Source organism: Bombus terrestris, chromosome 5 (genome assembly GCF_910591885.1).
Source record: "Bombus terrestris chromosome 5, iyBomTerr1.2, whole genome shotgun sequence".
Classification (NCBI taxonomy): domain Eukaryota; kingdom Metazoa; phylum Arthropoda; class Insecta; order Hymenoptera; family Apidae; genus Bombus; species Bombus terrestris.
In genome coordinates, this window is record NC_063273.1 from 4,054,591 (window position 1) to 4,066,680 (window position 12,090).

General features: G+C 41.7%; 2 protein-coding genes across 3 annotated transcripts in view; one reads left to right on the forward strand and one right to left on the reverse strand.

Moving 5' to 3' along the window:
- LOC100649925 overlaps window positions 1-12,090 on the reverse strand; it is a 114,718-nt gene that overhangs the window by 8,703 nt on the left and 93,925 nt on the right. For both annotated transcript variants that reach the window (XR_001098729.3, XM_048405723.1), the window contains exons 3-4: window positions 2,583-2,836; window positions 239-1,050 (exon numbers count right to left, since the gene is read on the reverse strand). Coding sequence is in view for 1 of the 2 variants with exons in the window: in XM_048405723.1 (XP_048261680.1) it covers window positions 239-1,050; window positions 2,583-2,750 (980 nt within the window). In the remaining variant the exon portion in view is untranslated. The remainder of the gene's footprint in view (window positions 1-238; window positions 1,051-2,582; window positions 2,837-12,090) is intronic.
- On the forward strand, window positions 2,739-11,404 carry LOC105665802 (outer dynein arm-docking complex subunit 4-like). The gene is made up of 5 exons (XM_048406011.1): window positions 2,739-4,434; window positions 4,731-5,102; window positions 6,639-7,134; window positions 7,426-7,689; window positions 7,781-11,404. Exons 1-5 carry the CDS (start codon window positions 4,194-4,196, stop codon window positions 8,406-8,408), a joined length of 2,001 nt encoding a protein of 666 aa, XP_048261968.1. The 5' UTR covers window positions 2,739-4,193; the 3' UTR covers window positions 8,409-11,404.

Sequence of the window (12,090 nt, forward strand, 5' to 3'; positions counted from 1 at the left end):
GAAATTTCTTTCTTGACTACAAGAAACTTATTAGTATTATTACGGAGTAAGATCCGTTCGAAATTAATTGTTCAATCAATGTTCTTTTCAATGCCACGGTATTTCGCATTATCTCGAGTACGATTTACAGAAATTCCTCTCTGCTAGTCTACATAGGCCAATTAATTTCAGACATCCTATACGTTAACTATACGTACTCAGATATCTGGAATCTACAAATTCCCTTGTAATTACCAACCTCAAATGATTCCTCGGAACGTTGTGAATATCCTTGTACACCAGGTGTAGCCTGACGGTATCCGAATGCAAATCAGCTCGAATCATCCAGGCTTGTTTGTCACGATCGTAACAAGGAGTTGCTGGTAGCACCGAAGGTCCTCGAGCTTGCACGGCGACTTCACAGATGGTCCTAGCTTCCACCATCTCCAGGGATACCCGTACCACACCTTTGTGCGCGATTTCCGACCATCTGACACGCGTATGCCAGCCAAACCCGCATCGTTCGGCATCCGACAGATCCTCGATCTGCCCCGAATCGATTCTACGATCTCCTTCGCCCAAGGCCACGCTGTATCTCACCCTGCAGCGATGATCGAAACCGCTCATCCTCATCAAATAGACGCTGATACCACTGTCGTGGCCACGGTAACCTTCCAACTCCTTGTTTCCATTAGGATAAATTACTAGGTTCCAGTCAAAGCCACCGAACGCGAAATAATCGGTTTCCAGTTTGTTAGATTTGGATTGTCCAGCTGGGAATGTGCTGCTGGGCATCTTAAGGTCGGTCATGTAGACGGTTCTCACGTTTGCCATTGATAATTCCAGTTGAAACTCGCCGTTCGTGTCGGCGAAGTTTCGGCTGTAAAGGTCCGACACCGGGATGTAGTTCCGGTTGCCCTGGGCAGGCGCCTCGTACGTGAATTTCACTCGTTTTCCGGAGAAACCTTCGTTCATCGAGAAATGTTCCCGATTCAGCAGGGTGAACGTAAAGTCCACGTAGACCCGTAGGTTTCTCGAGGCCCCGCGCCATACGAGATACGCGCCTAGAACCTAAATAACGAAAAGAGATTTCTAAGTGAATTTACGTTGGTTGGTTTAGTTGGTTATTTTGGCTTCAGATAGATAGCGAATCGAAGTCTGGAAGGAAATAGTTTGTAGGTCGTTCTTTAGCTGATTTTTATGCGCTTCTAAAGAATTTGGAAAGCATTGTTACAGAGATCAATGCAAAGTGGTAGACGGTTGGATCAAAGCATCACGTATTTTACAACTAGGTCAACTACAGATTTGCTTTCGCTTAATCGGTATTTGCAGCGAGAAAATAGACGCTGTGCAATCATGTTAATACGTACTATGAAAACGTGCGCATAATTGTTGCGAATACTTGGTGCAAAAATACATTGTACACAGGATAATAAAGGATCGATAGTTTGGTGTTTTAATTGCTTCATTTGCATCGTTATTATCTTTTCTTTTTTCAACAAAATCAATGTTTTAAATTTAGTTCTTGAAATTAAAAAGCGGATTATTTTATTCGATTTTACTACCGCTTTTTGTCGAGCCTGCAGAGGCTATCGAACGAACGAGCGATGATCGATCGAAATGGACGTTTCTTTTATTTCCAGTCCAACGACTCCAAAGAATCGACGATTGTATGCGCGACGCGATGCGACGCTGCCTTCGCTGCTCGATGGCGAAGTATTAACGGCCGCTTCGTTAATTTCTGATATTATCGTTATCTAATTACCGAGTTAATCGCTGCATATTTTGCTATGCGCGTTGTATTTACTACAGCGATCGGTCCTCACGTTTAATCGCATTCAAGCTTTTCCAATATCGATTGATTTTTCAGTCTGATGGCTCGCGTGCACGTTCGAATTCTGCGCTTAATCAGTTACGCTGTGAGTTTAGTTTCTTCTTGCTGTTTAGAGAATTTTTATCGCTACACGGTGCTGGATAAAAAAGAGAAAACAAGCTTACCGTAAGCTAACGACCCGGAAAAATTTCTTTCCTGTCTTCTATATTTCCAAAGTTTGTTCGAATAAGAAACCAGATATTTGTTTGATCGAAGTTGCTTAAATCGTGACTGAAATATTCGTTCGTGTCGAAGAAAGAAATTGAATTCATTACATGTTCCATCAATGAAATAATAACGCGTATGTTTGTATGCAAATGAATAGCCAAGTCGTGGAAATAAATGTTTCATTTTTCGCCATGACTCGTTCGGAGTAGGATTACGAATTGCAAACGCGAGTGCAACCAGAGAGTTGCCTCGTATTTCAGAGGGAAAAGATGACGAACATTCGTGGTCGTTTTGTGGTTGTTTCGCTCGGCGCAACTCTTCAAATAGTTCCGATTCATTAGCTGCGATCGATTCGCGATTTTATCGCTGGTTTCTCATTGATGGCAACGTGTTACTTTCCAAATTAATTAAATTCATCTGCGCTCCTATCGTTTTGCTGTTTATCTCGTCGCCTTATTATTTTACCAACGACTATTTAATAAACGCGTGAATCGAGATAAATAAACAGGAATATCAGGCTGAAGGAAGAACATGTACGTTTGCCACCCTGTACATATATCACCTTGTTTCCACGCGAAAATGCGACGGACCATCGCTGGAAGCCGCAGACGAGCTCCTTGCTGGTGACGTCTCTTTCAGGGTCTCGTACCACACTCCTGGTGACGACGAAAGAGAAGACCCGCGTGCTGCTGCTATCAGGCAGCTGCGCGAATCTGTACAGCAAAGCCATCACCGCATCTCGAGGGCACAGCTAAACCGATGGTCCACGATTACTCGACGTCTCTATCTGAATAAATTCTTTGCTTCACCAGTATCCTGCAATACAATTCCACAAATATCTTTCTTTATTATACTCGACTAATTACATTTTACATTCAGTTAGAAATTCAATCGAAGGACCCGATAAAAATGCGACGTCGTACCTGAGTACGTAGTATCGGATAAGTACGTGATCGCAATATTTGGGGATCAAAGACGATTATTTTGAGCAACAAACGTAAAACGACGCTAATTTACTTTGTAACGAATACGTTTGTCGTTATCTCGAGTTTAAACACAGATATTTAGTATTCGAGGTTGCGATTATTACGAAAGCTTTTGCGATAATAATAAATAATTAAATATTGATAAATAATTAAATAATTTAGACATTAATATTTCGCGGTAGTGGCTGATAAACGTGATAAACGACACAGTGAAACGGAGGGCGTAAGAAGGAACGCGCGGTCTGATATTTTAAAATTGGCGAAGAGAATGGAAGAAAAGCTACGCTCGTAATTCCTCTCCCGTCATTCGGATATAATCCGTCGACGCGCGTGACAATTAATGCCACAAAGAGCTTTACGTGCGTGCTACTATTTTAAAATCGAAAGCGGATTACGTCCGTTCGTTGCATCTCGACTCAAAGGGAGCTTGCGCGTTCGCGCGACTCGAAAATCGCCGACAACGAAACTTTTTGCTTTGATCTAACGCAAGGCGATTTTCAAATCGTGTCCATTTCCCTTATAAATGTTTAACGAATGGAATGGCTGGAAGAAATGATGGTCGAGAGTATATTTGTGTAAAACCTTTTATTAGTAGATTTGCTTTACTTTATTGTAGGCGCTTTGTTATAGGATCACAGGTGCACTGGTGTATCGTTTCATTCGGAAATAAATTTTTATTAAAGCAATATTGTCCTTCAAAACGCTCTGTTTCTGTCCAGATAAATCTGCCCCTTAAAATATGTTGCGTTTTTTTCAAATACTCTAATAAATATCTATTTTCAATTTGCCATATCGATAAATAACACGAAGAAAAAGCGAAAGGACAGGAACAAACTCGAGCTTTTTGATGCAATAGCTTGAATCATTCTACGAACCATCTTACACACGTGTATCGAAATCGGCTGATATCATGCAGAACCAGCTGACAGAAGCTTTTGTTCGCTTCCACGGACGGCTACGAAGATTTCGGGAAACATGTGATCGCGCAACCGATCACTCTTTTCCAAATCCACGGTGCAAAATTCACGAGTGAAGAGCAGCCTTCTGCGCTCCATACGGATTCTTTTAAATTCTCTGACTTCAATATCGATCCAAAGCACAGGTTAGAGCTTCAATGCACTGCGACGCCAAACATTCTTCGAACGATTTCTCGTTTTCTTGTCCAGGAAAATTAGATTCCGAGCAAGATGGTGAAAACGAAGGACGACGAGGGTCCCTTGTTCTTCAGGGACGGTATAGTTTACCGAGAATGGGGCTACCGGCTGTCAAGCCTCGAGAGATACCCTCTTGCGGAGATGTATTTCGAGAAGGCGATTCAACAGGGCCAGCAAAACGATCTTAGGACATACGTTGGTCTCGGAAAAGTGCAACTTAATTACGCTAGGTTCCGCAGAGCGTTGAAAACCACCGAGAAATGTCTAAAATTAGGTTAGATATTACACGTTCTGAGAAAATGTTCGTAAGATGCTCCTCATAGAAATTCGTAATTTGAAATCCGAGTATTTGAAAATTCGAATTCCTTCGAATATCAAGTTTCAAGCATCCTTCGAGATTGCTATTGTCAACGATACCATAAGACAAGGAATATATATTTCGAATGATTTCCATACTGTAACTTGGAGTCATGAGAGCAAGTTCCATAGCTTTTTCCGTTCTCAAAGTTCATTTCTATGGCAGAGTTAATTTTCGAACGAGCAGCGCTGAGTTGCTGCTGGACGTTTAAACGCAATTAACTCGCTGTTTCCCGAGATTGCTTTCATTTCCAGATCCGACCCATTCCCATGTGAAGCACATGCAGTTGCAGACGCTATTTTACATCGGCGACTTCGAACACAGTTTGGTACACGCCCATCAGGGTTACCAGAAGTATCCAACTACGTTCTTCCAGCATGGGATATTGCGAGGTAACGAAACCATCGAGGACTGTATCGGCTTGGATACCGAACCTATGGCGCTCGAACTCCTCTCTCCGTGGATACGAGAGCTGCAGATATATCGAGAATTGCTGATCGAGAAACTCAAAGAGGAAGTGGACGAGCTTGCAGGTAAGGATGAAGAACGATGTACGATAATTTCTTTAGAAATAGGAAAGCTGAGTAGGAAAATTTGATAAGTTTGAAGAAGTTTAACGATTAGTATGAGGTGGATAGGTCCTCATAGTGCTGCTGTTATATAGGCCGAGATAGGTACTGCTATTGGTGTATGAGAGGAGATTTATGTCTGCGCACCGGGTAGGCTTCTTCTCAGTTAGAAATCGTGGAGAAAAAATGGGACTACCGGGATTTGAACCTGGGTCTTGAACGTTCGTAGCCAACGGCGCTAACCACTGCTCTTTTTTTTTTTTTTTAACTTTGTTTATTAATTCCAAGATTTTTATATATTTGTTTTTACATGGTTTTTTTTTCCAGAATAAACGCTGAATTCTAATTGTAGGGTGGTACAGGCAAAAGTATCGATACGCGACGGTACGACGTAGTCATGCATTATTACATTTTTTTTTTTTTTTTTTTAAGATTATTATTGTGCCTTAAATTTAAGCCGTTGTTGCGCTGTGCTTATGTATGATATTTTAATTTATGTCCTGAAAGCCTGGACGCAAACTAACCACTGCTCTATCGTCGTCCGGTCATAGCTTGTTATCGAGTGCCGCTACAAGTATTATAATAAATAAGCTTGAAATAGGATTTAAAAGTATCTGTCTCGATAGATGTTTGGCAAACTTCAGAACGCTAGGGGCAGTCAATTTAGCAGCGTGAAATGTGCGGACAAAACTGCAGCGCGAGTATAATTCTTAAGTTGTGTTGCAACTTCCTGATTCAATGGTTTCAGTATTCGCAGCAAACCTGCTCCCACAGGCGAACAGAGTTAACAGCTTTCGCTCTGCTCGTCGACTTGACTCTCCGTTTCGCGTACTAATTGGACTTTAACTTTTCCTTTCGGTCGGAAAGATGATTTTTCGTGACCAAAAAAAAAAGGAGCAGAAGAATGAAAAGAGGATAAAGAGAGGAAATTGAAAAGCAGAAACTCGTTAGAGCATAATGTCGTTCGTTAAACGTTTTAATTTTTCTTTTGATCGTCGCGGTGGCTGCAACAACTTGCCGCTGGCGTTGTTCTCACCACGTTCAACGAACGATACCCGGTGCGTTCTATCGTCTTGATAAATCAGGAAATGCGAATGCGGAAGTGATAAAAGTGGAACCTTGACTAACACTTTAAAAAGATAATTGATTCTACCTTAATGCAGTGGTAATCAATCCTGCTTTGCTCGAAATTTTAGTCCGCCATGCTATCTCGGGAATATTTCACTGGCTCAGCAAACACGGTCTGTCGGGATTTCATTTGAGACTGTAATAAGAGTCGGTCGCCTTTATGCGACGCTTTTGTCTCTTGTTCCGGCCAACGTTTATTCCCATGCGATACGGTGTAGATACGCAGGTAGCACGATGATTCTTCGAACGATCAATTTCTCGTCTCTATTCCACTCGTGACGAAATGTTCATCGCGATTCGCAGAATTATTTCTAGACACTTTTATAGATGTTTAATCGAACACCGTACAAATAGTACGATTATGAATGAGAATTTACATAGTAAGCGTAAAAATGATCATTCCAGTACTAAGATACGTAGCATAAATCAGAGTAAACTACCCTCCCTTGTCCTTAAAAAGTAGCGAAAATCGAGAATTATATTATTCTCTAGGCATAGAAGAGGAACAAACAAAGTTCAAAGTGAATTACCCTGAAGCTCGAGCGGAAGCCGATTTCAAAAGGATGCAGCGTATCCTCGGGCACATATATCTTGGTTACCTGGCGCACGATAACGAATTTTTGCAACACCTGGCCGAACATCCGGAGAAACTGGAATCCCCCAATAAAGAGACCAGCGTGTTGCTTCATCAAGTGATATCGAGGAATTACCGGAGAGGTATCCGTAGGCAGAACGTGTTGCGTATGCGACGACCACTTTACGTGATGATGTTCGAGAGTAGACGCATACCTCCGGGTCACAGGAAGATGTTGGAGAATGAGAAGAAGCTGAGGAGGAACCTTATCATTATCCAGGCAGATTTCCTGTTGCATCGCCTGCACGAAATTAGAATGCGAAAAGACTACATCACCTTTTTTGGGTGAGTCGTTGGTGAACGAGAATCGAATTCTCTTCACGCTTGGATATCTTCTTGAGAAATTTTCTCGAATACTTCTCCGCGAAGAACGTAGATGCTGGATAACTCAGAGGTGATAAAAGTATGATAAGAACGAGCTTGTTTTGAGAATTTCTGAAAGACAACAGAGGAAATTCAGGGAAAGGATAGGGAAGTGGTAAAGAAAGTAAAACGGAAATAGCTTCCGATTTCTTATTCTAGCTAGGAATTTTAAGTGGTGAAAAAATAATTCGATATATATCCGATTTCTTTCAGAATGGTGGACCGTGTGAAAGACAAGTTCGACTCGTACTCGCTGAAGATGTTTCCTCTAAAGGAGAAGTGTCTGCACGCGCTCTACAACATGGTCGCGTGGACCTACATAGACACCCGCGATTTATCGAAGATACAGAGTAGACAACTTAAGAGAACATACTTGAAACATCATCTGGGAATTCGAGTCGCTGAGCTACCACGCGACAGCGACATTGGCTGGTTAAAAGCGACCGATAGAAAAGAAACTCTCAAGACGTACCGCAGGTTTCTTCTTTTTCCTTCGCGATATATATTCCTCTAAAACGTACTAAATATTCTATATTAAACGTTCTTTCGTTTCATCTTTAAAATCTAGAAGGCTAGCCATGGCCTCGGAACCTTCGGAGCTAGCTTGGCTGTTTCACGAGTTCTCGAAATATTTGATCGACATCCGTCGCTACGATCTGGCCAGATTCTATGGTAAAAAGGCTCGAGACATGGGACAGGAAGCAGGCAACGAGCAGTGGATGTTAAATTCTCAACATCTCTTCATTCGGATCGAAATCAGTCAAAATTACCGCAACGAAGCGAAAGAGGCGGCTCTTCTGGCACTGTCCAGTGCTAAGAAGCTTGGCCTCGACTTCCTCATCGACTTCTACAAAAACGCGATCGAGGTGATCGATGACATGGACATGGAGAAGTTGCTGGCGTTCGACGCGATCGCAGCGAGGCAGCAGCTGATATTAAATTTAATGCCAGACGATATGAAAAGCGAGGTGGATTTTCTTTGGAGACGGATGGACGCGGTTCCTGCGAGCCGTAGATTGTCGGTGATGCCTGGCTGCAAGCCCGTGGATCGCAAGTTCAAGCTGCCCTGCAAGAGGATGACCATATTGCCTAGTCCTCCGCGAGACCCCGAAAAAGAGGCCAGGAAAGCTCTACTGGCGCAATACGAGTCCTCCAAGGACAAACCTAGTTTCGTGGACTTCGATGAATATGAATAACGTTTAGAGTCTGCAGTCTCGTAAATGTCGATCCTGTTCGTCTTGAACGGTTGACTGTGTCACCAGGTTCGCGAGTACGAAGCATACTCTGGTCGGTGAACGAGAACCACAGCTTTGTCGAAGTGTTACAAGTTATACAAGAACGGACTTAACGTCGTGTACCTTGATGAATATGAATGGCAATGATGAAGCGTAAAGTTACGAGTATAGGTACTAAGTTTCGTTGATCTCCGATAAGATTTTGAGGACTTTGAGAAGTTGAAACTGTTATCCTTGACAAGTGAGAAGCATATACTTGTTATAAACTTTTGGACCAAGATCGGACCAGCCTTCGTTGCACTTGGCTGGTTTCGAACTATAAAGCCTCGGAGATAGATACGAAATTTCGATACGTGTTTAGGAAGCGAGAGTTTAAGGAAGTCGAAGAGGTTGGAACCGTCGTCGAATCGATAAATGAAAAATGAGGATATTGCTGGCTGTGCGACAGAGAGAATGGGAAATTTCTTTGGATTTTTTCACAGTCGAATTTACGATTAAAGCTTCGGAACTTCGAAAGAGAGTGGCGTTTAGCGTTCGAGTGAATTTTTCTCGGTTCTTTAAGGAATAATCTTAAACGTTCTGGCGGTGCCGCAGTGTCGATCTTCTTGAGAATGGTTCTTTGAAAGCGGAATGAGTATGACATAGTGCCATATTCGCCAGTCTGTAACGCTTTATCTCCGCCTTTAGGTTTGCCTCGGTGAAAAAGATAGAATTGATGGTAGCTGGATTTTCCGCGCAGAGTCTGGAAAATTGCGCCAGCTAATAGGATAAGTTCTCTCGTTGTCTGCTTGCGCTCTGTTAAATGGATAGTTCAAGTTCCTCTGTTGAAGTCCATTGCGAAAATCCGATTGCAGATCGATTAACAAAATTTGCGTTTAGTTCGCGAACCTGTACGCTGTTAATGTAATTGTATAAATTTAGCTCGCGACTGTTTCATTGATTTTTATTATAAAACGATTACTCCCGCTTGCAAATTCACAATAATATTCATTCTATTTTGTGTGTGCATGTGCATGCGCGTAAGAGGATTTAAAAAATATAAATCGATCTTTTAAAAATAGCTGAAATTATAGTACAATCCAGATGCATAAAGCTTCCCGTTTATATTTTGAAATATCGTAAAATTATTGGCAAACTTCAAAGTACCATAATCATGACGAAATTCAGGCGAGATTTCAACCAGACAAACGTCAGCGTCAGTTTAAACGTTGATGGCGGTCCTCGCGAGCAGAGGCCCGAGAGGCAACTCGGAGGATTTGAACGATACAAGAAAAGCGGTGGAAAATGCGGAAAGTCGCGCGCGTCTCGATCACAAGAAAAGCGATTGCAAGGTGGCCTCGAAGAATAATCGAGAATACGCGCAATCTTTGCATCGCGAAGCTGATCAGCTATACCGCAGGCAAGATCTGCCAAATTTTTATATTTTATTCCCTTCAAAAGATTCTAAGAGGCTAACCACTCCGCCCAAGAAGTAACTTTTACAAATTGGACAGTCGACGTCTTCAATTTCATTCACGAACTTTCGACAGCGTAATTTTCCAAGCAAATCTTTTCACTTTAAAACGCGATCTTGTATAGCGTTCGTATATCGCGTTACAATTTATTTTGTAAATGTTGATACACCGATGTTTTGATAGAATTGAATTTTTCGAGAATACAGGCAACGAAGCGTAGAAAAACGGACGGTGCAGGTGGTCGTGTTTGCGTTCGTTTTGTTATCAACGTTCTACTATCGTTTTATCAACTTTCTCTTCGGATCGAGTGGAAATTTCAAACCGAAAGTCGAAATAGAAACTAAACCGCAATTATTGGAATTGTTTCGCTTGAAATTTAATTGCGCGCTTTGGTCAGGCCTTTACTACGCATCGATTTCAACGATTTCATCAGCGAAATGAATTTATTTTCTTGAAATGGCCGTACAGACTATTAGAGAAACCGTGACTGTATCGTTTAATTACTTTTGCATAATTAATCGCACGGTTTGACCAGGCTGAATGTTCCGTCATTAAAGACGTCATGATAGAATTATGTCGGTGACAATGTTAGCTCTCGCATCGAAATCCAATTGTCTTTTAGTATGTTGCGTGTTGTTGAAATTTAATATGTTACGAAATGGATTTCACACATACAGATGTGTATCGTAATTAATGGATTGGGTTTCGTTCATTATACGTGCGGTAACGTTATTTCAGATCGTTAGTGATGTGATCATCGATAAACTCTCGTTTGTTAATATTCAAATTGTATTTCGATTTAAGGTAATATTCTTCGATAATATGTTCAAAGGTAAAAATCTTCAAAATAATCTCCTCCGCAGCTCCAAATGAAAGCGAAATCTAAGCGAAGTGAATGTTTCGAGTTGTATAAAGTCTTTGATATGGTACGTTCGAGGGAATTACAGAGGAATTACTGTAAACAGCTTCAAAACCACACGAATTTCACGCGATATAATTTCGAACGATCGAATACAGTGAAATTACGAAATCGGATAATCTTTGCCTGCGTTATTACGCTCGTGCAAATATTACAAATTCTTTGTCATACGATCGGTAAGCAGACACGGTAGCACGTGCACAGCTCGAAACCGAAACCGAAACCCGAGCGATAGAACGTCCGAGGAATTTACAGACAATCGTATTGAAACGCAATGCACCATGTACGTATTCGTCTGATTGAAACTATGACAAAGCATTAACTGAAAACTTTTCATTGGTTACACATCTAATTAAATTTCCTATTTCCGTCATAATCGTATTTAACAAAGAGCGATTGGCGTGTGTCAGCAAGCGCCTGTTCCAACCGTTGTATTTTCCATAATTTCTGGCATTTTGCGCGTGTACTTCAGGCGTCGGTTAATTATCGAAATTAGCTCATCGCCACTGTACACAAGGTAACGACCGATGACGCGGTGTTAAAGCGTTGTTTAAACAGACCCTTGTCCTTTCCCCGTGATTAATCGTCAGTCCATTCCGCCGTGGCTAAGCGAACGAATTTTGAATGTTACATCGCAATTTGCAGCGGTGATTACGAGTCGGCATTAGTACTGTATCATAGAGCAGCGAACTTGTATCCGAGGGACAGCAGTCACGGTGTTGCGGCTAGGAGGACCGCAGCGACGATAAGCTCTTGCAATAATCCGTCGAAAGCTTTGCGGAAGGTTTTACCCAGCTCCGGAGAGCGATTAACGGCTGCCCTATGTCCGGAAACCGCCGCTATAATGGCGAACGAGCAGCTGAAGAAGTCGCCCGAACCAATGTCGATCCCCGAGGTACTTAGGTACGTTACAAAATTTATTACCGAGTACGTGGAAAAATTTCGAAGCTGAGAAAAATGTTATTGAATCTTTTGTAGTAAAATCGAATTGAAGAAAATTTTAACTTTCTATTTCTTTCATGGGAATTTCTATTTTGCGAAAACGACGATTTTGTACGATTGTTTGTCGCGTCAAGCGTTTCGAAATGAAAATTCTAACATGTTCGACTAATAATGTGGATAACATCGGAACAAGAAATATCGAGCGATAGTACGTAATAGTAGGCGAACTGAAACTTTGTGCGATTATCTATTGCGAATGATCGAGTTTCGAGGGTTTCTTAAAGCCTAAAACAGTGAAAAATTAGATTAGAATATAAAAGATCGAATT

What these genes read in the sequence shown, in the direction of transcription:
- LOC105665802 (XM_048406011.1), top strand. Translation starts at nt 4,194, where the DNA reads ATGGTGAAAACGAAGGACGACGAGGGTCCCTTGTTCTTCAGGGACGGT. An exon ending in CGAGAAATGTCTAAAATTAG is followed by an intron (nt 4,435 to 4,730) that starts GTTAGATATTAC and finishes TGGACGTTTAAA; the next exon opens with CGCAATTAACTCGCTGTTTC. An exon ending in TTTAGAAATAGGAAAGCTGA is followed by an intron (nt 5,103 to 6,638) that starts GTAGGAAAATTT and finishes GATACGTAGCAT; the next exon opens with AAATCAGAGTAAACTACCCT.